This window comes from Seriola lalandi, unplaced genomic scaffold (genome assembly GCF_002814215.2).
Source record: "Seriola lalandi dorsalis isolate HSWRI2012SDOR001 ecotype SW California unplaced genomic scaffold, Sedor1 jcf7180002054581, whole genome shotgun sequence".
NCBI lineage: Eukaryota > Metazoa > Chordata > Actinopteri > Carangiformes > Carangidae > Seriola > Seriola lalandi.
In genome coordinates, this window is record NW_019525134.1 from 1,851,411 (window position 1) to 1,875,804 (window position 24,394).

At 40.8% G+C, this 24,394-nt stretch overlaps 1 protein-coding gene across 1 annotated transcript; it reads left to right on the forward strand.

Annotated features, from left to right (window-relative positions):
* Positions 1–12,119: 12,119 nt before the first annotated feature.
* cnih2 (cornichon family AMPA receptor auxiliary protein 2) lies at positions 12,120–24,186 on the forward strand. The gene is made up of 7 exons (XM_023418254.2): positions 12,120–12,627; positions 13,009–13,698; positions 15,916–15,984; positions 19,153–19,200; positions 20,575–20,687; positions 20,767–20,910; positions 21,027–24,186. The coding sequence occupies exons 2-7, from the start codon at positions 13,618–13,620 to the stop codon at positions 21,052–21,054; spliced, it is 483 nt and encodes a 160-aa protein (XP_023274022.1). The 5' UTR covers positions 12,120–12,627; positions 13,009–13,617; the 3' UTR covers positions 21,055–24,186.
* The last annotated feature ends 208 nt before the right edge of the window (positions 24,187–24,394 follow it).

Here is a 24,394-nt window from a genome sequence, read left to right on the forward strand (position 1 = left end):
TGATAACGGTGGAATTGAGGCTGCAGATTACCCAGCTGAAGGGATGGTTATGGCAAACCTCGGAGAGAAATAAAAGAGATTACACTGAGATCTGGAGGACAGGAAACACCAGAGGAGGGGAAACACCCCAAACACCATGAGGAGGAGCAGCTTGCTGGAATCTTCTGTTCCTGCAGAGACAACCTTAAAGCCACAAGCTGAAACCCATGGAAGGGTTTGTGTTGTTGCCTGTGGAGACTGTGGTCGTGTAAACCACGGTGTTCATTCCAACACATCCTGGACACTGCTGATAAAACAGATAAGTGCCCAAACCTGCCTGTCGACACACAAGTAAAATAATCCACCCTCATTGATTTCAGCAGATGTGTTGCAGCAGAGAGGTTCATCTTTTCAAGATTAACACCACTGCAGCTTTATCATTCATTCACTGTGCAGTAGAGTCAGATAGTGATACTGTACATGTGCCCATAGCTTGAGAGAGAAGCAGGTGCTGCTCAGTGTCTCTCATGATACTGATGGGTCCTTCCCCACACACACACACACACACACACACACACACACACACAGTATCACATTCTCCAGTGAGTTCTAATCAGCAGATACAGTATATTTCAGTCATTCAGCACCACGGACAGCACCACGGACAGCACCACAGACCGGCGTGATGGTTTGAAACCACATGTAAAATCTGTAGGGATTCATTTGAAGAGTTCATTGAAGAGTATCACTCATATTTATCTCTCTCATGCCGTTATTGATGAAGAAAAGAGTTTTTTGGAAGTGGGAGGGGCAGCTTGAGTGTCCAATAACTGCTGGAATATGTGGACCTCAGTTTTCTGATGTAATATAAGAGAAATTCATGTTGTTGCAGCCACAAGCCCAAGCGTTTGTGATTTATTTTCTGTAAAGCAGCTACTTGGTCTTCTGTGATTTCCACTCCATCTGTGCCCTCTGGCCATGGACTGCAGCACTTTGATGCATTTTGTTTGGCTCCTCATTGCATCAACGTATATGAAACAATATTGTTACAAAAAAAGAGATTTTGTTGTCTCTCGCAGAGACAAACAGTCTGGGCTTTTGCAAAACTTTTTTTTATGATAAACATGCAAAAGTCCCTAAAACCTCTTCTCACAGCATGTGTTTTTCCTGCCTTTAAAGGCAGCTAAGGCTTGTTACACTGGTGGATCTGGTGGTGGTGATTGTCACTTCAATGAGAGCTTCAGCCATTGTTTTAATAATGAAAGAGTTTACGTCCTCTGAGCAGACTATGTCTTCAGGGCAGATTGGAGGCTGCAGCGAGTCGCTATCGGAAAGTGACACGACTGGCAGGAATGGGCCAGGGCTACCTGGTTAGCATGCTAACTTCAGCTGGAAAGAAGTGATAGGAACAATAGTTGACGTTGCTCTCCACCACTGGACACAGCTCTTTGTGAATATAACAATGAAGTTTGATACTGATCTCACAACGTTTCTTTTAGACTGGTAAATAAGCAGCTGTTTACACTAACGTTAGCGATGTAGCGATAGCAAAAGTTACAAAAAGCTCCTTTAAGCGCTCTTGAGCAAGTGACTGACTTTGTGCTAGCTTAGGTGGTGTTATTCTGACCCTGACTTTTGATGTTTGAGGAAGAAGACGAGAAGTTAAAACCTGAATAGGAGATGGAAGAAATATAACTCGGCAGGTAAGGATGGCAACAAGTGGATGAACCTATAAAAACGTGTCTCTATTTCTCCTAACAAAGACTGTCCACATTCCTCAGGCGACTAAAGACCAAGTAAATCACGATCTATCTAAATCTTTGAGGACATCACAAACTGTTTAAGCGTACAGATGCTTGAAACAGCAGCATCAGGGTGACATGGAAATTAAAAGTAAATTACCTAAAAACAGATTGTGCTTTTCTTTGCCAAGAGCCGTCCATGAGATTCACTGTGGTGGGATTTCTTTTTAGAGAGAGGGACAGGTGCTGGGACGCATTTATTAAATTACACACACTGAATGCCTGCTGTCTCAGTGCAGTGTGCAGTGTCCTGATGTGTCATGTTTTTTATCCTCAGTTTGTGTTCCAGCTGTGTTATTACACAGCTGTTTGTTTATTTTGGTTTCTTTTAAAGGGCAGCTAAATGGACTCTCAGATAGGAGACAAGTTTCATATAAATCCTTATTCTTATCCTTCTTCTTTTCAATAACTAGTGATACTGGTTAAAGAGAAGTTTCTGCTGCATAACATCAGCAACAGGAAACATGAAGATGTCTTCCAGGACTGTCTGAACTGTATTTAAAAGGCACAGAGCATTTGATTTCTGGTTAAAAGCCAAAAAGCAACCTTACTGGAGTTGTTTGTGTTGCTATGGTAACAGCTCTCCTACATTGTACCAATGGATGTTAAGGGTGTTTTATCGCTGTGGTCCCAACGAGCCACTTTTTGGCACACACTCGTATGATAGAAAATATTTCTGCACATTTAGATCCATGCAGTGTTTCCACCTTCATTTTCTGAGCCTTCGGTCAATCAGACGCTCAGATCTCTCAGACCTTGCTTGCTTGTAATAAATCAATTAAAAGTAGAATAATATTCAGTAAAGCGCTTACTGATGCTTCTGTGACTGGTGACAGTGTGAGTTGTGTGTAGTCACTGTTGCCTTCCACCATCAAGGTCAATAGAGAGTCTCTTTGTTTCTATGAGCTTATTTAAAACAGTTTAAAACACTCACATCTGTTTGTGTCTTTTTTGTTCGTCTGACACAACAAGCCAACATCTGTGAACTTCATTGCTTGTGCAGATGTCCGCACGGTCAGAAAATGCATCATAATCCTTCTGTATCACAGTGATATAAGGTATCATGTCAGGACGTGCTGTGTCCTGTCAGACAAGAAGCTCAGCCAGGAGGCCGAGAGGTTCCTGACCAGCAGAATCTGTGCACCATTAACCACATCACAAAGCTGTTTGCTGTTATAAGCTCGTCACTGAGGAGCTGCAAGCCTAAATTTATGCATTTAGTGTTAATGCCTCCATGCCACATTGAGCCCTGCGAGAGCTCTGCTACATGACTTTGATTTTTTATCTCACTCATCGTTAAAGTGATCAATAAAGCAGTTAGAGGAAAACATTTCATTTAGGTCCGGAGGTGCAGCAGGTCAGGGGACGTTAAATTGATCCCACCTTTGTTTTTCAGCGTGCTGGTAGCAGAGCTGATGACTTCCACACCCTTCTCTACCCTTGGGATGGTCTGGATTCCACTAAACACTGCCCTCAGCTGCTCACTGCTCTGCTGCAGCTGTGACCACACTCTGCCTTAACACCCACTGAGCTAATGTGACTGGGGTTAATGAGGTATCAGTCCAGTTTGCTGCCATAATGCCCCCTGTTGTAGATCTTCAAATCTAGGTGCAGATTAAAAGAATTGACCTTTACTTTTTTTACACACAGCAGTTCCTCTGAATCCTCTGTGATGATGTTTTCTCTCCATCAGGTGAGTGAGCATCACATCCTTCATGCACAGCAAACAAAACCACTGGAGGAATTTAGATTTGTGTTTTGAGGGTGAGTCATTTGTGTATCAGTGCCGCTGTTAGACACCTAATGAGACCAGCTGTTGCTGCCTCTGCCTCTCATATGTTGCCATCTTGTGGACAATTTAAAATCTGTCAGTCTTCATTTGCACTAATGCCAATTAAAATGTTCATGGGCTCACACATGCACATGTGAACCAGATGAGTTAAACAGAGGACAGTGTCAGTCTTCATCACTGCAGCGGCTGTAACAGACCAAACAGACGATCCTTCAAGATATGACAGGACGGCAGGTAGATGATATTAATACATTTATTCTGCAGTAATACATGTTTCTTTTAAACTTTGTGATATTAGATAGACATTTTCATTCCTCCTGATGTATCCATCACCTGCAGAGATCAGCTGTTTTAAATAAAATAAAAAAGGGGAATAAGATAAATTTAATCAACGAAACAGGAACATTTAAAAGAGAATTTTCTATCACTGAAATTTGAAAGATTAAATCATAATAAGAATGAATACTTTTTATCGGACTATAAATAAACAAGCTAGAAATATATATTAACATCAGCCCACATTGCATCATTAGCTGTAGTACATTATTAGCATTAGTACATTATACTGACATTTAGCTGAATTATTTTCCACACATGTTCTTGTGTCATGTCTTTGCAGTGCGACACACAGGAATGTAAAAATACACCGGGACTTGCAGACACTTATTATCACCACTTGTGGGAAGTCTAAATCCAGCAATGAAACGAGCGCGACTCTACAGACTCTGTGGGTCTGACTGTAACGGCCGTCCGTGTTTCAACAACAGGTTCGATTCCGCTGTGTTTTTATATAACAGCAGCAGTTGTTGCATGTAGTAGAAACTGAGAGGTTTCCATCCATATAATCGCATTATATTCTTCTCTTGGTCAATGTACATGTCATGTCCATGTCTCCTTCACCAAGTTTAGTGTCTGAGATTGTTTCCACATGTCCTCAAACACAGTCCACTGATCAATCATGTGACCAATAGATCACCAAGGAAACATAACTAAACTTACCATTATCTTATCTACTAAACATATTGTATAAATCATTTCCAAGTGGATACAGAAATTTACAGGATATATATATATATATATATACAATGAATATCCATAAAAACACAAAGCAATATGACATTTGATATTTTATGTATTTGATATTACAACCACTTTTTCAGAATATTCAGATAAAATCTCAAATTTAATCCATCAATGGGTGAAAAGGTTGAACCTCAAATCTTCAACACAAAGCAGTAAATTCTGTGTTCTTTCAACCTCATGTTTCAGAAGAGTTTCCTCACATTTCATTCATCCCTAAATATTCATGGATAATCTGAACCGACTGTGAAGGGTCAAACGTGACAATCATTTCTTTTCTTAGAAAGCAGCACACAGCAGAATTCATTGAAGATGCTTTAGTGTTGTTATACAGCAGCTGCATAAGGGTAGAAATATCAACTGACTGAAGTTCAAGTTGGTTTTAATGAGAGCAAACTCAGAAAATTAAAGTGTCCACCCTAAGGACCAGAGGACTAACCCTCTTGGACTTCCTCTGATGGTTTTGGTCCAGACTCACTCCTGCAGTGTTTATGATTTCTGAGCCACTGGCTGCAGATGGAGCCAAACCCTCTCAGCTCAGGGTCGTCTGGCAGACTGCAGACGCTATGACGTCTAACTGCAGTTTATATACAGAGCGAGGGCCCGTCTCAGCTGACGGACACCAAAACATTGAAGGGACACTTTGCCTGTTCAAGGAGGTGAAAACAAGAAACTGATGAGGACAGCCGGCCCGAGGCAGAAGCAGACTGGGTGCCTGCCCAGGGAACCCCAAGGCCACCAGAGGGCCACCAAGAGCGCTGGATATGTCACACATGAGAGCTTAAAATGTTTGTGTGTGTGTGTGTGTGTGTGTGTGTGTGTGTGTGTGTGTGTGTGTGTGTGTGTGTGTGTGTGAGTGATATATCATGTAAATGGTAATCATGCAAAAATGCAACATTAAGCTAACAGGCTGGCTAGCTAATACAACTGGTTTAATCACTTCCTGCTGCCTCGCAACACACCTACAGTAAAATTGATCATGGGTGTGTGTGATCAAGTATTGACAAGGGTCAATAGAATTGGCAGTGTTGAGGTGGTCCGGGGCCCCCAAATCAAATTCTGGTTAGGGTCCCTTGAAGGCTTGTGCTGGCCCTGCTGATAAGCACAGAACACCAGGTGAGTCCCTGAGGTTCAGGTACCAGTGTTTCTAATTAACTTAACATTAAGTGACGTGTGTTTGCTGCTTTAACGAACCAAAATGTTGTAATAATACAACATAATGTAAAACAGTAATTCACACTGAAGATAACATCTTGACACAGTTTGACCAGACTGCAGGGAATCCCCAACCACTGACATCACAGTAAACCAGAATAGACCACAGCCTCAGTGGCTAACACACTAACCCAGATGGTTGAAAACCAACCATTCACTGCTCTGTGCTGTAACCCAGATTGCATTTTTCACACCACATTTCCATGACAAGCCACCAGCCATATGCTACGTGCTGGATATACCAGCATGATAATCAGAATGAAGTTCCATTACATTTCACTTTAAGAGGTGGGCGATGATTCAGAGGTCTGGAGCCAGGCTGTACATGTAACTGTGCAAAGTGGCGGCATGAAGATTCTCTCTCATAATCAGTTCAGTGGCTTTGTAGAGATTTTGTTTTTCACGCGAACAATAACATATTTCTGTAGGTGAATGTCTCAAAATCCTGAAAGTCCCAAAATAATTACTGATAAATACACTATTATTAGCATTGATTTATTTAGTGCTGCTGCAGTCTTCTGTCATCTTCTGTCCAAATGGACAGTTTTCTCTGGGCTACAGTGCTGAAATACAACACCATAGATATGTATTTTAACACTTTGCAGAATAAAATTGATCAACATTGAAATAATCACCTGACGCACAAACACATACCTGAGGCACACAGCTGGAGACGGTGCGCACTCTCATGCCAAGAGCCGCTGTTGCTGTTCGCTCTGAGATTTATGGATTGTTATTTTTTTTTTATTGTTTGTTGGTGTTTGCATTTTACAACTGTTCTACCTGGAGAGAATACTACTACTACTACTACTACTAATACTACTACTACTACTACTACTACTACTACTACTACTACTACTACTACTACTACTACTACTACTAATACTACTACTAATAATAATAATAATAATAATAATAATGATAATAATAATAATAATAAGCTTTATTTGTATAACACCTTTCATACAAGAAATGTGGCACAAAGTGCTTCACAACAAAGAAATTACATGCACCAAGTGCGTCACATGAAGTGAAGAGAAAAGACATTAAATGAACATAAAACATTGTTAAAAACCTTGATCTAAAATGAAAAAGATTAAAGTAAAATGAAATAAAATAAGGAATAATATAAGTCATTAAATAGGCAGATATTTGAAGTGCTGAGCAGTTCATAAATGTGGTGCAAAGCTCAAAATTTAAAGGCTAAAGTGAAGAAATATTATATTAAGTTAAATTATACAATGACTTTTTATGCCTTAATATACTATGACGTTTCCTTGCCTTACTATACTATGACATATGCTTTACTCTACAATGACCTTAATTATGGGGTCGCAGAGGAGTGCAGTGGTTGCAACTCTTGCGTCACAATGACAGAGTTCTGGGTTCAAAACCTGCCTCAGGCCAATCTGTGTGGATTTTGCATGTGCACCTGCAAGACATGCACATTATTTTTATGACATTTGATGCCTGTCATTGTGTTCTTATGTCTTACTATACTATGAAGTATTTATAATGTTTTTATGCCTGATTATACTATGACGTTTTAAGGATGTTTTTATGCCTTACTAGACTATAACGTTTTAATAACATTTTATCCTTTTTTACTCTATGATATTTTCAGGACATTTTATGCCTTTCTGTACTATGACATTTATATGCTTTATTCTACTATGACCATTTTCATGGAGTGATATAGCAGTGCAGCAGTTGCAACTGTTGCCTAACAATGAAAGGTTTAAACTCTGCCATTGACCATTTTGAGTGTTTTTTTCCATGTGCTTCCTATACCTGCATGGGTTCCAAGCGGGGTTAGGTTTTTATGACTCTGTGCTGTACTATACTATGACGTATTTTGAAGTTTTTATGCCTTATTTTACCATGACGTTTTTTGACGTTTTAATACAATACTGTACTATGATGTTTTTTGACATTTTATGCCTTAGTATACTATGACATTTGTCACATTTTTATACCTTACTATACTATGAAGTTTTTGGAGATTTTCTGTCTCACTATACTACAAGATAGTTTTTTGGCATTTTTATGCCTTACTATACTATCTTGTTTGATGCCTTACTATACTATCTCGTTTGATGCCTGACCATGCTATGACCTTCATATGACCTTTTAAGGCTTAATATACGATGATGTATTTTTGACGTTTTTTGCAATACTATACTAAGATGTTTTTTGGCATTTTTATGCCTTACTGTACTATCTCATTTGATGCCTGACCATGCTATGACGCTTTTATGACTTTTTATGCCTTAATATACTATGATGTATTTTTGATGTTTAATGCCATACTATATACTATTACTATTTTTTTGGCATTTTTCTGACATACTATTTTTATAGTTTTTGGCATTTTTATGCCATACTATACTATCTCGTTTGATGCCTGCCCATGCTATGACGCTTTTTTAACTTTTTATGCCTTAATATACTATGATGTATTTTTGACGTTTTATGCCTTATGACTATTTTTGGCATTTTTCTGACATACTATTTTTTGTAGTTTTTTGTCATACTATGCTATCTTGATTGATGCCTGAACATACTATGGCGTTTTTTTTTTACCTTTTAAGTCTTAATATACTATGACGTTTTTTTTTTTAGCATTTTTATGCCTTACTATACTATCTCTTTGATGCCTGACCATGCTATGACCTTTACATGACCTTTTAAGCCTTAATATACTATGATGTTTTTTGGCATTTTTCTTCCATACTATTTTTTGTAGTTTTTTGGCATTTTTATGCCTTACTATACTATGATATTTGACGTTTTATGCCTTATTATTGTCAAGGTTTTGAGGTAAGTAGGACCCAAATGCAGCCAACACATTGGGGACGGTGCAGGCAGGTTTATTTAACAAAAGAACTTCAAAAAACAGGCACAGGGAACCACAGGGGATGAGAACAGAACAAGGACAAACCCGGAGATGAACAGGACGTGTGAACAGCTTGGAGACGAACCAGACATGAACAGATGACGTGAACTGATGAGGATGAACCCAGAAATAAACAGACGAACCAACACAGACAAGGGGAGCACAAAGACTATATAGACAAGGGAGGCGAGGGTGATTGAACACAGGTGAAACACATTAAGGCAGGGCAGACAATCACCACACAGAAACAGGACCAAGACAGGAAGCAAAACACTGAGACACACAAGGAAACCTTATTACAAAATAAAACAGGAAGTGAGAAAGTCCAAAACAAAACTAACAAAAAGTGTCTGCCATAGCAAACCATGACAATTATACCATGACGTTTTTTGACATTTCATGCCTTACTCTAGTATAACATTGTATGTCTTAATATACTATGACTTTTTGTTGATATTTTATCCCTCACTATACTGACATTTTTATGACGTTTTTATTCATTACTATATTATGACGTTTTTAAAATGTTTTTATGCCTTACTATACTATTACTTTTCAATCAAACTTCATGCCTCACTACTGTGAAGTTTCTTGATGTTTACGCCTCACTATACTGACATTTTTATGCCTTAATATCCCATATTAATATACACTATGAAGTATTCCATATATATTACATATTTGTCCCTATATTAAGAGTGATGTTAACATCCATTGCATTACATGTCACTACGCTTTTGTGGGGTCAAAATGAAAACGAAAATGTTGTCTTCCAGTCCTCTCATCAAGGCAGGTCATCAGTTCTGACGTCACTTCCTTGTCACTTGCTTGTCTATCTGTGGCAGTGGCAGCTGTTTGTTTCACCAGGGTGTAAATGACACAAAGATCCAGTGCACGTTACTTGTCGCCGATTATTTTGGGGGAAAAAACAACACATAGAAGACTACGTGCTCTTACTTTGAAAAGCGGAAATGGCGTTGTCAGCAGGTGCTCACGTGTTTTCCGAAAGTGAGCAGAAAGTTTGTTTCAAAACATTTGTGGAATTTATTTGTGTATTTGCAAATCCGTTTTGTATCTGCAAGATATGTGGATTTGTAAATGTATTTGTTGTATTTGTGGAAGTTGTTTTATATTTATAGATCATAATAATATTGAAACAAATCTACCTCCATAAATTCATAATATCATGTCGATGGAGGTCAGGAGCTTCAGTTAAAGTGCACATAAAACATCAGAACAAGTGATCATGTGATCTCAGTGACTGACTGTGACATGATTGTGGGTGTGGTGAGCAGAAAAGCATCTCAGACGTCAACACGTCCGACCTTGAGGTGGATGGACTACAACAGCAGACGCCACGTCAGGTGAGACAGTGACAGTGAGTTCAGTGAGGCAGGAGGAGAACATGCAAACTCCACACAGAAAGGCCTAAGGCCCGGGGCTGGAACCTAGAACCATCTCGCTGTGATGTGATAGTTCTAACCACTGCACCACCGTGCCGCCCCAGCTTAAATGTCTAGCTGGCACATCTATAGAAATGATGTAATGCAGTCGTATCAACATGCAACAGAGTCTCAGAGGAAAGTTTCAACATCTGGTGGAATCCAGATAAGCATCAGTGTGGTGTTCCTAATAAAATGCTCCCTTGGTGTATTTCCTAACTTTGAGGGAACTGTCCCCCCCCATTGGACAAAAAAAACATCCATGAATTTGTTTCAGTCAAGAAAAGAAGGATGGAAAAATGAAGTGCCAATAATCAATATATTTATTATTTGCAGATCACAGGAACAGTGGAATGTGAAAATCGGTCGTCATAGTGATGAACCCAGAGAATTATCACCAGACTCTGCAGTTCCTGTCTCCTGAGCTTGTTGTCTCTCAGCTCATTGTTTTGGTTTTACACCTTTACTGTTTTATTTCAGGTCACAGTTGCGTCATCAGGTGCGTCATCAGGTTTGCCCTGGCTGCAGCAGGCAGCTGTTTCCTGTGGAAAAGCTCTGATGAACCCACTGCGCCCCCTGCCCAGCAGCAAACGGCAAACAGACAAAGTTATCGGCTGGTTATTGAACATAGTTGAGCATTTGCAGCTGAAGAGTCAGATATTTCCCTCAGGAGCTGGAGAGTAAAACAGAGCTCGGAGCAGAGTGAATGTTGGACTTAGATTCATCAGGTGCACACCAACAAGATTTCAACTGAAGGGCAACGTGTCAAAAACAAAGGCAACAACATGTCAGCTCTGTGTTTGCAGTTTCCTCTGCCCCCAAGTGGCCAATAAATCAGTTAATGCAGATTAAAGGCTGAAGCTGTTGCTCGATCACTGACTGAAGATCAGCTGTAATCTGACCCGCCTCCTGCAGGAGGGGACAGACTCTGGAGACGCTCCGACTTCTGTCTCTCTGATCAAATCACTGATCAGTGCTTCTCCTCATCTGGATCCATTATTGATCCCAGTCAGGTGCAGTTACCTCAGGTGGTTCTTCTGCAGTTTCCAGCACTTCATGGCAAATAAACACAGTGATTACAGACTGGGTGAGGTGTGTGGAAACTAGTTAGCAAGTGAAATATTTGAAATTATTTGTTGATAAACGCTTTGAATAGTGTAAGTAGGTCAATGAACAGGTATTGAAATAGTTGTAAGTTAAACAATTGAAACGTCCAGCTTCTGCCGCCTCAAGTGACAGTGGTACGATAGTGAGTTTGACATGATAACAATATCCAGTGTTATGTAACTGTTAGTGTTAAATAACCAGTCAATCATCCATTTATTTAAACATATTCATAAAATAACAGGTGGTGTGTATGAAGGGTTGTTCAAGCTCATCTGAAAAGGCTGGGAGTTGGGAACTACATCACATTTTTTTTCTGATGCAGTTGATGCTGATTTAGAAATTTGTCTGAGAAATCATGTACAGCGTGATCAACGTGGAGAATCAGAGATGATAATACTGGATTCCTTTAATATGAAAATGTGGGAGAAGTGTTTTTCTTTTTCTAAAACCAGCTGTGAACAGTGAGCGGTTTAATGGATGTTGAGTGAACAGCTAATAGAGCAGAGAAAGGAAAGAAATGACAGGTGAGTAGAGCAACACTCTCCAAGAAACAGACGTAAATTTCATGAAATGATGGATGAGTGAAGGCTTGGGCGAGAGGGGCCGATAGAGAGAGGGAGAAAGAAGGAGATACAGACAAAAGGAAAAACATTTACAGCCTGCCCTGCCCCCTCATCAGTCCCTGGGGAACAAGGGATTATGGAAATGTATAAATGTGAGAGGGAGGGAGACTGACAGACAGAGAGGAGGGAGAGAGAGGGGACGGAGAGAGCAAATAAGAGAGGGAGGGAGGCAGAGCGACGCTATTGGTCGACCGTTCTAACATCAAGCGTGATAGAAATATTTCTCTCGCAGTCTAAGAAATAGAGGGAGACAGAGACAGTAGACTCAGGAAACACATTCAGGTCTGTTTTCAAAACCTCTGGAGGAGAAAGAAAGAAAGGAGAGTTCAGAAAGAAAGAAAGAAAGAAAGACGGGTAAAGGAGGAGAGGGAGACAATAGGAAGGTGGACTAATTAACTTCTGACTCCTGAGGGCTGTGGAGATTTTTGCTTAAGAGCAGGAGTGATTTCAAAATCATAGTAACTGCGTCTCAACATGTAGATGTTCTGCAGGTTTCTGCTTAAATTTTCGCCCTCACATTTGAAATTGGTTCAACCTGCAGCAACAACTGTCAGCAGAGACAAATCTGAATGTTTTTGGAGAAACCTGAGGGATGCGTCTGAGAGAATTCTGACATGGTGCCGACCCAAATTGACAGAGACGAGGAAAGAGTGGACTGTTCAGTGGCAGACACGTCTCCAACCAGATACAGGTATTCTCTACTCGATATTAAGATCAGTCCAGACATTGATCCATGCTAACTGAAGCGCTCATCAATTTTGTGCTCTGATCGTGTACTTGGATGTGTGATACTGGCATTAAATAGTCTTTTGATTTGCAACCTAGTTCCAGTATTTGCTGCCTCAACACTGGCAACCAGGAAAACTGTCTAACGTGCAGAGCAATATCTTATATCTTCCGCAAATCATCAGATTTGTTTGGAGGCAAATTATTTCTCAAAGATTTTGTAATGTAATAAGTAAAATACCAAGAAACTGTCTCTGCAAATAGTAACTAATCTGCAAACTGTGGTTGTTTACATGTGTGAACTATGATTTTAAAATATGCGTCATTAACAGTGCTCTCTATTTAGAGCAACAGATGAACCGAAAGCCATACGACAAACTACTGACCTATCACAAGCCATAACCATCTTAGACAATAATCCTTTCTGAAACGCAGTGCTGTGCGTACTATCGACGAGAATCCTGTGCTTCTGCTGAGAGCGTGTCAGTCGGACACTTTGTGGTTTAGCATTACTGTGAGAGAAAAAAGAAATGTGTGGGCTTTGTCGAAAGAGAAACTACAGGGAGGAGGAGGAGGAGACAGACATTTTGCCTGTCAGAGACTGAAAAGAGGAGCATCAGGCCAACAACAGACAACTGTGGCTGTGAACAGACATATGAGTGCTTCCTAAATCAAAGCGAGGAAGGGGGTCACCCCGCTGTCAGAGAAGAGACAAAGACACAGCATGAGTGGAAGTGGAAGCCACAGTTCAAGCTGATTATTGATTGTTACTAAAAGTGAGTGCTTTACCTACCTGGACAAAACAGTCTCAGCCTGCGTCAGAGGGGGCAGACAGTTAGCTCCTGTAAAGGGAAGAGGGAGAGGGAGCAATAGCCACAGAGGCAGAGAGCAGAGGGGAGGGGGGTTCCCTTTCTCTCTCTCGACCCGTCTCGTTGTCAGGCTGGCTGGAACAGCCATGGCGTTCACCTTTGCGGCCTTCTGCTACATGCTCACCTTGGTGCTGTGCGCCGCTCTCATCTTCTTTGTCATATGGCAGGTGAGTGGCTCCGTGCACACTGCAACACACTGCGACTAAAACGGGCAGAAGTAGAGCCTGAGAACGTCCACGCTCCATCCCACACAGGCAGACAAACACATCCACCTACACACAGTTGTACAACACTGACAGGAACACAGCACACACACACACACACACACACACACACACACACACACACACACACACACACACACACACACACACACACACCAAGCAAGGAAACCACAGTGTAGTTGTTCTTATGTGTGACTATCTGACCTCTTCACAGCCACCAATGACACTTTGTTCCCTTTCATTTCAAAAACTTTAAAGACATAATTAGTTGGATTATAATTAATCTTTTAGGTGGATGAAACGCCACAGAATTTGAGGCGAAGCAGGAGTCTGAAAAACACAGAACATTAAGTCTTAATTTGTACATTTATTTGATCTATTTCCACACAGTGACTTTAAGTGACCTGGTTTCTTGGTGGTTAATCACTAGTACCAGGAACTGGAGCTGACTGACATTTGTATCCTCCACAAACAGACAGATTCCAGCTGGCTCCATCCTTCCACATTCAAGAAACGTATGACTGGCATTAAACAGTTCCTCAAACAAGGTGTTCAGGCTCCAGCAAACTGAATGTAATGAGTACAGGGAGGCGACAACACACAACGATGATAAATCTGCCCACCAGACTGTTGTGAACCTGTCTGCCTGCGGCTTTTGAGTGGAATTTGCAGAGATGTCGCTGGAGACCAGTGCGCTGGGTTTTCTGGTTACACAAGTGCAGACTCCACAAACAGTGGAGCTTTGATCTCTCACCTTTAACGTGCGATCCATGGAGGCGGGGACAATGTGAAATACAAAACGCATCATTATGAATATAAGACTTGAAATGACTAACATACCAATTGACTAAGTGGGTGAGACTATGAGTCAGTCAGTGTGTCTGTGTGTGAGAGAGACGGGGAGAAGCGTGTGTCTGGCTCAGCGCTCGAGCATGTGATTGAAACGCTTATCAAACTCCTCGTCCGTTCACCCCCTTCCCCCAGGCTGCTTCTACCAGGGGGGCACAGCACCCCAATTCTGTGTGGCTCTCCACCAATCAGAACGGCTGTGCACTGCTGTAGTAACCATGGTGCCCACATAGGGGCTCGCCGTGTCGCCATGGAAACTGCATCTGTTTACAACAGTGTGAAAGAAGGCGAGGGAGGGCCCTATAGACTCATATGGAGGGAATTACCAGTCAGATCCTGATGTTCACTTACCTGCAAATAATACGTTTTTTTCATTTTATTTATTACTGCTCAATGAAGCATTAAAGTGAAGCTTGATGTTTAAGAGCAGAAGCAGCAGGTGGCCTTTATCCCAAGAATGATTAGTATTTTTATAGAGCTATTAATCAGGGGACGGAGGGAGAAGCGATCACTCATGCTCACCTCTCAGGGAGCAGTTAGACGATATCAGTGAAGTGTATCTGAACAATGACACTGTTTTCTCTACAGTGTATTTTTAATGTGTTGCTAAAAAGGTCAAAGATGTAAGATTGGATATAGACTTCCTGTACCATAATCCTCTTATAAATTCAACAAAGCATCCATTTTTAAATCGTCTGTGTCATTAACTTTAACAACTTTTCCCCAAACATAACTTTTGATGCGCTCTAATTGTTTTAATCCTGCCAGAAAAATGCTAATCATTGCAAATGAGTTCCTTTGACGGCCATCTGTGTCTCCATGGATCTTCAATTTCTAATGAGAATTTTATAATCAGGCCCATTAAATACAGACTGGTCTCACAAGTTTAGAGGAGATGGAAATCTAGGAGTAAGGGTTGCATAGAAATCCACACTGTGACAAGCCGAGGGGAGAATTTAAACCAGAATTTTAGCTCCTCAGTCATTAAGAAACTAATAAAGACACATGGTATGGACACAACAGAAGCTCATATACAGGCTGTGAGTAATTATACGTGCACACATTCATCACCATGTGTGTTCAGGCAAAGTGAACAATGTGGCTGCAGCTGTACAGGATGTAATGTGCAGCAGAATCAGCTTTTAGTTACAATCCCAATACAACACTGACACACAAAACAACACCATTTCCTAAGAGTGTAGTGCAGCTATGTCTTTTAATTACACTGTATGTGCATTACGTATACAGTATGAGTGTGCACTGGTATTCTGAAGGTAACTAAATGAAAACACCACATCTGTTATTTTTCAGATCATCGCATTTGATGAGCTTCGCACTGACTTCAAAAACCCCATTGATCAGAGCAATCCCACCAGAGCGGTAAGAACCGTCCCGTCTCACCTCAGATCAAACCCCAACGTGTTCACAGAGAAATCCCTTCTTTTCAGCTTCAAGAGGAAAGTCTCAGTGGTTTACACACTCCCCAGTCTCATCCCTGTAATCATCAGAGAAACAAGCATCACTTTATGTAAATGAATGTTTTGTGATTTTGGATTTGGAATGAGACATTTCATATGTTTTATTCAGCTACATTCAGCCTATCCATTAATTTTTCAACATCAAATATTTGCGATATTTTTGAAAACAATTCCTGCTAATCGGAGCTTCCAGGTGACTGCAACAGTGGCAGCCGGGCAGCGTTCGCCTTGAACACTCATTTACATGCAGATTGAGGCAATCAACCTTCTACAAAGACATCGGCCTGTTGGCTTAATCAGTTAAAGAGATTGATGTAAACGAAGCCGCTGTTTATACAGTGAGATACTGTGCTGTCGACACAATGAAGGAACAAGGTTTCACCGTGACAAGAACAGACGTGTTCACTTGAGTCACACTGGAACATTTGACCCAAAGTAAATGCAAGTTCTTTGTCTTCTCTTCCTGCTGTGATGCTTATATTTAGTAGGTATCTTTGTCTTTTAGAAACATAATATAACATTACCATGAGTCAGTTCATTTAGCAAGTTAACAGCAGCCGTGAATGTCTTTTTCACAAGTTAGCTAATCATGCAGATCGCTGCATCTGAGCTGCAAAGTGAGAGTGAAGAGGAGTGGGAGAGGAAAGAGACTGGAGGAGTGTGGAGGCGTACAAGCTACAGGGGGTGGACACAGTGACTGCAACACCTGTAAAATACAGAGCAATCAAATGCAGCAGCTCTGGCATAAACACAGCTCTGACTGATCACTTCAACATGGATGTTATTCTTCCTCCTCGCATGAAGCTGGAGAGGTGGTGTCTCTGACCGAGCGTCGTCGGATGTTGAATGTTACAGTCATGATAGCTCTTTGTACACTCTTTTTATCGAGGCTGTTGTATCACATTGTAAAGGTGTTTTTCAATCAATAACAGACAACCTGAACCTGTCATCGTAACCGATGTCAGCGTGTCAGACGAGCTCAGGAATAACACGATCTGCTAGGATGTGATGCCACCAGTCTCTCCCAAAATCAATAAACTGCAAAGCAGAATGAAGACTCAGCATGACAGCAGGCTCTGATGTTAGCAGAGAGAAACATGTCAACAACAATAAAAGACCAAAAGCAGTAAATATCCCAGAAGGACAAACTGGAAGAGGCTAAACGTGTGTTTTCAAATCAGGTTTACGTTCGGCCATGAATCACAGTCTCAAAGGGAGACGTGTCGTCATTGTATGAAACACTGTCTTTGGCTGGTCGTCAAAAAGTGGAATGCAGATTTATTTCCTCTTGAAATGCCTTAAAAGATGAATCACCCCATAAACAGCAGAGCCACGTGGAGAGGACCCTCTTCAGACCAGATCACTAATCAAACCACATTCTCTACCCTGCATTTGTTGCACTTTTATTCATTGTGCACATTGTGAAACGTCTCCTCAGTCTTTGATTAATGTCTTCACTTGTGTTCCTCTTGCTGGAACAATTAAATATTCAGAGTGAACTGGATGACCTGAGACAAATTGGGACACCTCAGGGAGGCTCCAGGCTGTGAGATCCAAGCAGATTTACTGCAGGAAAACAATTTACATGTACAATAGCAAACCATAAGGTGCAGAGAGCGGTCGCTCTGCTGGCAGGTCCAGGCCAGAGCTGTGCTGTTTACACTGTAAAGCTCAGCGCTGTGGAGGGAAGTGGTGCACAAAGCCAGCAGAAAAGAACAAAGTGTAAATAAACACTGAGGCTGGAGAGACAGAGATTCAGGGAAAATCCACTTTCAGGTCACAATGGGAGTTTGAATTTATGGCCACAGATTCATATAAAAGCTGCAGAGGCCTTAATACTGGAAGCTCCGGCTCTGTAATTAAGACAGATGCCTCAATACGTCAAATGAATGAGCATGAGAGTGTTTTCTGCTGAGGGTGGTGAATACAGCCCCAGACATACAGCATCCTCTCATGAGTGTTTGTCTCACAGAATGAATGAGGCAAACAAATGTCTGACAATTTGTCCCTTTGTTAACCTGCTCAGTCACCGGCCTGGTGCCGCAAACACATTCATCAAAGCAAATAAACCGCAGCACAACGTCTCATTTCCCCTCGCCGGCTAATCAACGGACACCCGAATAAAACATCAGCATAAGAGGCCCCCAGCTGCTGGACGGCAAACGGAGATGGATGACTTTCATTTCTGGAATTGATCATGGAGTCTTCCCTCACGGCTCACAGGAGACAGTCACAAGAGAAACACGACTGTCAAGGCTTCAGATGTGGCTGCTGCATGTTTGTGATGATGAACAGTCTGAATTGGGTTTCTTCACAACAAACACAACATTTATTAAATATTTTGGATATATAATGAAAAACTACAGAAGCCCTGAAAGGCAAGTGAATTTCTGTTTTTGCAAGGATTATTTTTTAAAGTTTTTTTTTTCGTCTGTAAAAGCGCTGCATTGAAAGAAGAGTGAATTTATTATTTTTATATTTTATTTTATTTTATTTTTGCAGGATAATTTTTCCCATTTTTTTTTCCTTCTGCATAAAAACCCCCGAGAGGCGGGTGACCCTAGAAAAATGAGCACCCAACAAAATATTTTTTCACTTGCGTCTCAGGGGTTGTTGTCACAGACAGAAAAAAACCTGAATAATTTTCCTCACAAAAAAAGAAAAATGACTTTCCTTTCAGGGATTCAGTAAAAAAAACAACAGAGTTTAAGGTAAAAAATGAATTTTGTTGGTAAATTGTTATTTATAATTTGATATTAGTTGCTATGTCTTTTCTTTCTGTGCTTACACTGTGTAATGCTGGTGCAGGTGGAGGCGTGTGACATGTACACGTGGACGCATCTTTACCAGACACACGGTTTATATTTAAGCTTTAAGTTTATCTGCATTTAATTAAAATCTCACTAAAATGTGTCGAACTTCCACAGCTGAAACTTTCCAAAACAGAACTTTCTAAAAACCTTTCTGCCTTGTGATTTTGAGTCATTGTTCAACATCCTGTAGAAGAAAAAACAAAGGATATAAAAATATACAGACTGTTAATCAGACTTTCTTTCTGTCCGCTCCACAGAGGGAAAGAATCCTCAACATTGAAAGAATCTGCAACCTGCTCCGCAGAGTGAGTAATATCTTTTTTTCACCTGCTGCTGGTGGATGACTAAAACAGAGCGGCTTCAGACAACCATGACCATTTGTCCCTCTAACCATTGTGAGGACCATGACGCACACTGATTCATTTCACATGTAGTTCATCCCCACAAGTCGCCATCACTGCCCTGCGGACACAGAAATGGAGAACACTGTGTTCAGCTTTTCTTTTCTTTTCACATTTCAAAGCTTTCAGGAAGAGAACTCAAGGTCCCTGAAAGCTGCCATGCTATGGAGGCCATTTTGAAAGTGTGTGTGTGTTGGAAATGGACTCATATCAATAAATAAGCAGAAACCAATGAAAAGTTAGATTTATCAGAGAAGGTAAAATGCTAACTGTGCTATCAGGGCCCATTTATTTCTGCACAGTACATAATTACATTACAAGGTTTGTTCTGGCTTCATTCTGCAGTTTGTTCTTCATCTGGGAAAAGATAAATGTTTTCATCATCAGACAGTATTTTTAAGATTTACAGTTACTCAGTTAAAAATGGCTGCCATGGGAATAAAGTCTATTAGGTTCAGGGTGAAAATGATTATTGGGAGTTTCATGTGAATGAAGCCACTGATTTGCAGATGTTTGCTATCGACTGATAGATTGATTTATTGATTCATTATTTTCCACAGCGGTGCACCGATCCATACCCACTCCATCACCTTATAAGTGAAGAAGAAATTAGATGGTGCACATTCTCCAATATATTTGCTGTAGTGCAAATATCATTTCAAAAACAAAATCTCAATCATCAATTTTCAAATAGAGAGGGGATCAATCTTTTCTGGTAATCAGACCGCATTGCCATTTTGTTGGTTGTGTAGCTCCGCCCAATCAGAGGTGAGTATTTGTGAGCCTGCAGAGAAGCTGTGCTGACGGAGGCTTGGAGCCGTTTAAAGTGCATCATGTCAAAATACGAAATCTGACAGGGGTCACCTGTGGTTTTACAACCAGTAAATTCATTGTGTTTACAGTGGAAATCCCCCGAACACGACCTGCTCAGCACCAAACACCAGACAGACAAAGTTAGCTACTAGCTAGTGAACGTAGAAAGAATCAGAGATGAGGACATCTCGAAGAAGACTCAGTGATCTGAGTAACCTGACCCAGTCACGTCAAACTACATCAGGTTCTGCTCCCGTCTAAAAAGCAGTCTTCATGTGTTTGGAGTGTCAGCAGCGAGCCGCGTGGAGCGTTAACACCGTGTGTGTGGAAGTGTTTCTAGTCTAGTATCGCAGCTGAGTGTTCGGTGTTTTGTGAGGAGCCGCTGCAGTGCGATTACCTCATCACTTCAGTGTCTAACGTGATGTGCAGACCTGTAACCGGACTTTCTGTGTGTGCTCCGGTTAGTTGGTGGTACCGGAGTACTCCATCCACGGGCTCTTCTGCCTGATGTTCATGTGCGCTGGGGAGTGGGTCACACTTGGCCTAAACATCCCACTGCTCTTCTACCATCTGTGGAGGTACAGTCCCATAACAGATGTCTGACAAGCTGCTGTTGGTGTAGTGGGTGAGTGACTGAAACCCTTTCTGCTTCTTCAGGTTCTTCCACCGGCCAGCTGACGGGTCAGAGGTCATGTATGATCCCGTCAGCGTGATGAACGCCGACATTCTCAACTACTGCCAGAAGGAGTCCTGGTGTAAGCTGGGATTTTATCTGCTGTCTTTCTTCTACTATCTCTACAGGTAAGAGTAAATTCACGATCTCTTCAGTTACAGCTTCAGACAGACATCAGAGCAGCACAGTTACTCTTTTCTCCTTGTTTTTTTCATCTGGTGCCACGGTCTATTTCCTGCTGAAGCATGGTCTATGCCTTGGTGAGCTTCTAACATGCAGGAGGTCAGGAGGGAAGAAAGGAAATATCTGTGAGAAAGACCCAGAAAAGAAAAGTGAATGGAGACATCAACTCTTCCTCTCTCCATGTATCCCTCCCTTCACTGGCTCGGACAAAACAAGAAGACCAATCTGAGTGATAATGTGAATGTAAAGGTGTCGCCTCCGCTGCCGACGGGCAGCTGGACAGAGTTTAGAAGGATGGAAGTGAAACAGAAAGAGGATGTTTGTGTTGCCTTTGACCCATTCTTTGATTTAACAATATGAAGGGCTGGAGTTTTCCCATGCTGCTCTTACTGATCCAGTCGCTCAACTCACTGTGAACCTCCAAACTCTTAGGGGCTGGATAACGAAATAATACGTCTGTATTCTTTGAGTTTTCAAAACGCTCTCAAAGCAGAATTGTTTTGGTTTTACTCCATGTATTTAAGCTGATAGACACGTCTGATATAAAACAACTGCTTTGACTGTGTTACAGGAACATCAAACTGAAAAAAATAAAAACAGGTTAAATTGTGCAGGAGAACTTTAAAGCACTGTAAGAAAAACAGAAGGTGAAGCAGGGAAATAAAAGACTGATGTGTGCACACACGCTTTGAACCAGGATGAAGATGAAGCATAGACCAACGCCACATTTTGCTCACGCCAACCTCGGCCAAGAGTCAAACTGAAACAACAAGGAATTAATCATAAGTTTGACGTTAACAGTCAATGCTTGTAACGTGCATTCAACATAAGTATGTCCATAGCTGTGAGGACGTATTTTATGCTACATTCTAGGTTCATGCTTTCTGAAGAGCTTCACGCTCAGACATATAATGCCAAAAGTTTATATCTGAAAAACATTGTGCCAAATTTCAAAAGTCAATGAGGAGAAGAATGATGAGGCTAGAGAGAGTGTGCAGGATCTTCATGTGCACGCCGAGGCCTCGTCTGCGTTTTCACTCATTAACACTTTTCATTCGGCGCAATGTTTTTTTTTTACTTGAGAAAAAAGAAAAAAAAAACTTAGTTCTGTCGTATCTTTGTGTGCAGGGAGCGCCTTATTCCTATTTCCAGTGAAGTTTACTCTTAGTCATCTGCATTTATACTATAGTCATTCAGTCATTTTAGCACAGCAACTTTTCTCTATGATATGAGGTAGAATGTAGAAATCTCATGTACAAAAAGCAATTAAAAACAGCAAACTAGCAATGTAATATGATTCATGAGACATATCGATGCGGTGTTATTAAGTGTATGTAACAACAGTGAGTAGGACGCAGGTGACAGATGAGACAATAATGACTCTATGACACTGTCTCAGTAATTTCAGAAGTGTAAAGCCGGTGAAGTCATCTCAATACGTCTGCAGTCATATATCACAGTTTCAAGGGACACGTGTGAGACGACGCTCATGTTGCTGATGACCAAGATTTGTAAACAGCAAAGCCTTTCCTCAGCTGGTGCTGCCTTTGCCATGATGTGTTCATAAGTTTGATCTATTTGTAGATAAGTGATGGTTCCCGTGTGATTTTCAGTAAAAAAAAACAAAAAAACAAACAAAACAAACAAAAAAACAAACATTAACCCTGGAGCCTGAGAACAAACTGCCATGTTTGTCACACACCGGCTCCACGTGTAGTACATGGTGGTGATGACATGTCTGGTACTTTAACTGTGGGACTCACATGTGTTGAAGTCATTTCTATTATGTTAAAAGACTAAAATTCACACCTTAACATGAGCTCACATGATGAACACTGACATTCAGGACTTTTATTCTTCTTAAATGGGCAAAATATGTATTCATTTATAAATCATTTTGCTGTACATGAGTGTATTAGCAAGATATGAAACTACATTTTCACTGGAAGCACATATGGGTGCTGATATTAACTGAATAAAACATCATTATAAAGAGCAAATCTCATAAGAAAAACTAAAACCAACATGTTAGTGCATCTGTTCCTGACTCCTCCACCCAGTCTGTGGCACATACTCTGTTCTACTGAAAATGTAAGTCTTTAAAAACACTTCACACATCACAAACATATTGTTCAATATGCTTAATAACTTCCTGAAATCACTTGGTGTTTTTAACAAACACAGTGCACTTCTTGGGGACTATTTTCAGCGGCGGAATAATGCACATTTGTCACACCAGTTTTTATGGCAGCAGGACAGTGTATCAGAAAACCACAGTGCACGTGCTTTTGCTACACAGGGACGATCAATTTAATGTTGGTTTTGGTCTTTTTCATCAGATCTGTTGACAAGGAGAAAAATATGGAATATCTCCAGACTCATCCTTTAAATAAAAGTTTGATTCCCAATATAAAACATAACAAAAATATGCATACAATACTTTCAAAATGATCTAAATTCATCTGATTGACAAGGTACATTTTGAAATGCTGCACACTCCAGGAAGCTTCTTTTCTTTTACTAAAATAAAATGTCATGAGGCGTCTGTATCAGGATTTCAAACCATGTCAGTATGTGACAGAACCTCCCTGATTTCTACAGAAATTAGATCCCACTCAATTAGGAACCTCTGTAATAGAGCTACACACACACACACACACACACACACACACACACACACACACACACACACACACACCTCATCTGTCATTCACAGTCCATTTCATATCAAGTACAAATGGAGGGTAAGGGGAAGAAACTCAACCTGGTTCTATGATTTGAATTTCAACCATTTACTTGACTGAAGCAACTTTAATAGTCTGTCAGAGTTCATGAAGACAAAGTCGACAGTACATGTTGTGCCAAATGACGTTCCCATGAATGACACTGAGACCTCAAAACTCTGCCAACGATGTGAGTGTGTTGAGTCTGGACAATCACTATAAAAGCACAGGACCACGAGGAAAAGGAGGAGAAGTGCAGCTCGGTTGAATGTCATTATGTAGTTGCTCTAAACAAAGCATTTTAGAAAAATGTATTTAAGTATATCTATTTGTATCTGTCTTTTATACATTTATCATTAATGTACGCTACAGTAAATTTGGTGGATTACTTTATATTTATTAGGTTACATGATGATGTACAGCGATTTCTCATGCAGTATTCTAATAAAACAGTAATGCCAAAATGATCATCTACAAGTTTCTTATTTCCTGCCCGTGTGTGAGGACGCGGCGCTCGGAGAGAAATGTAACTCTGAGGACGATGAGGCGAGGACTCTGAGTGGTGCAGGAGACATGCAGCACATTGAAAGCCGTGGAAAATCAGCTGCATTTAGAAGTGGTTCCAGAGACACTATTCACACAACCTCTTAAAAGGCACAGAAATAACTGAGCTCTATGAAAATGCTCCACTGATGTGAGAAGAGCT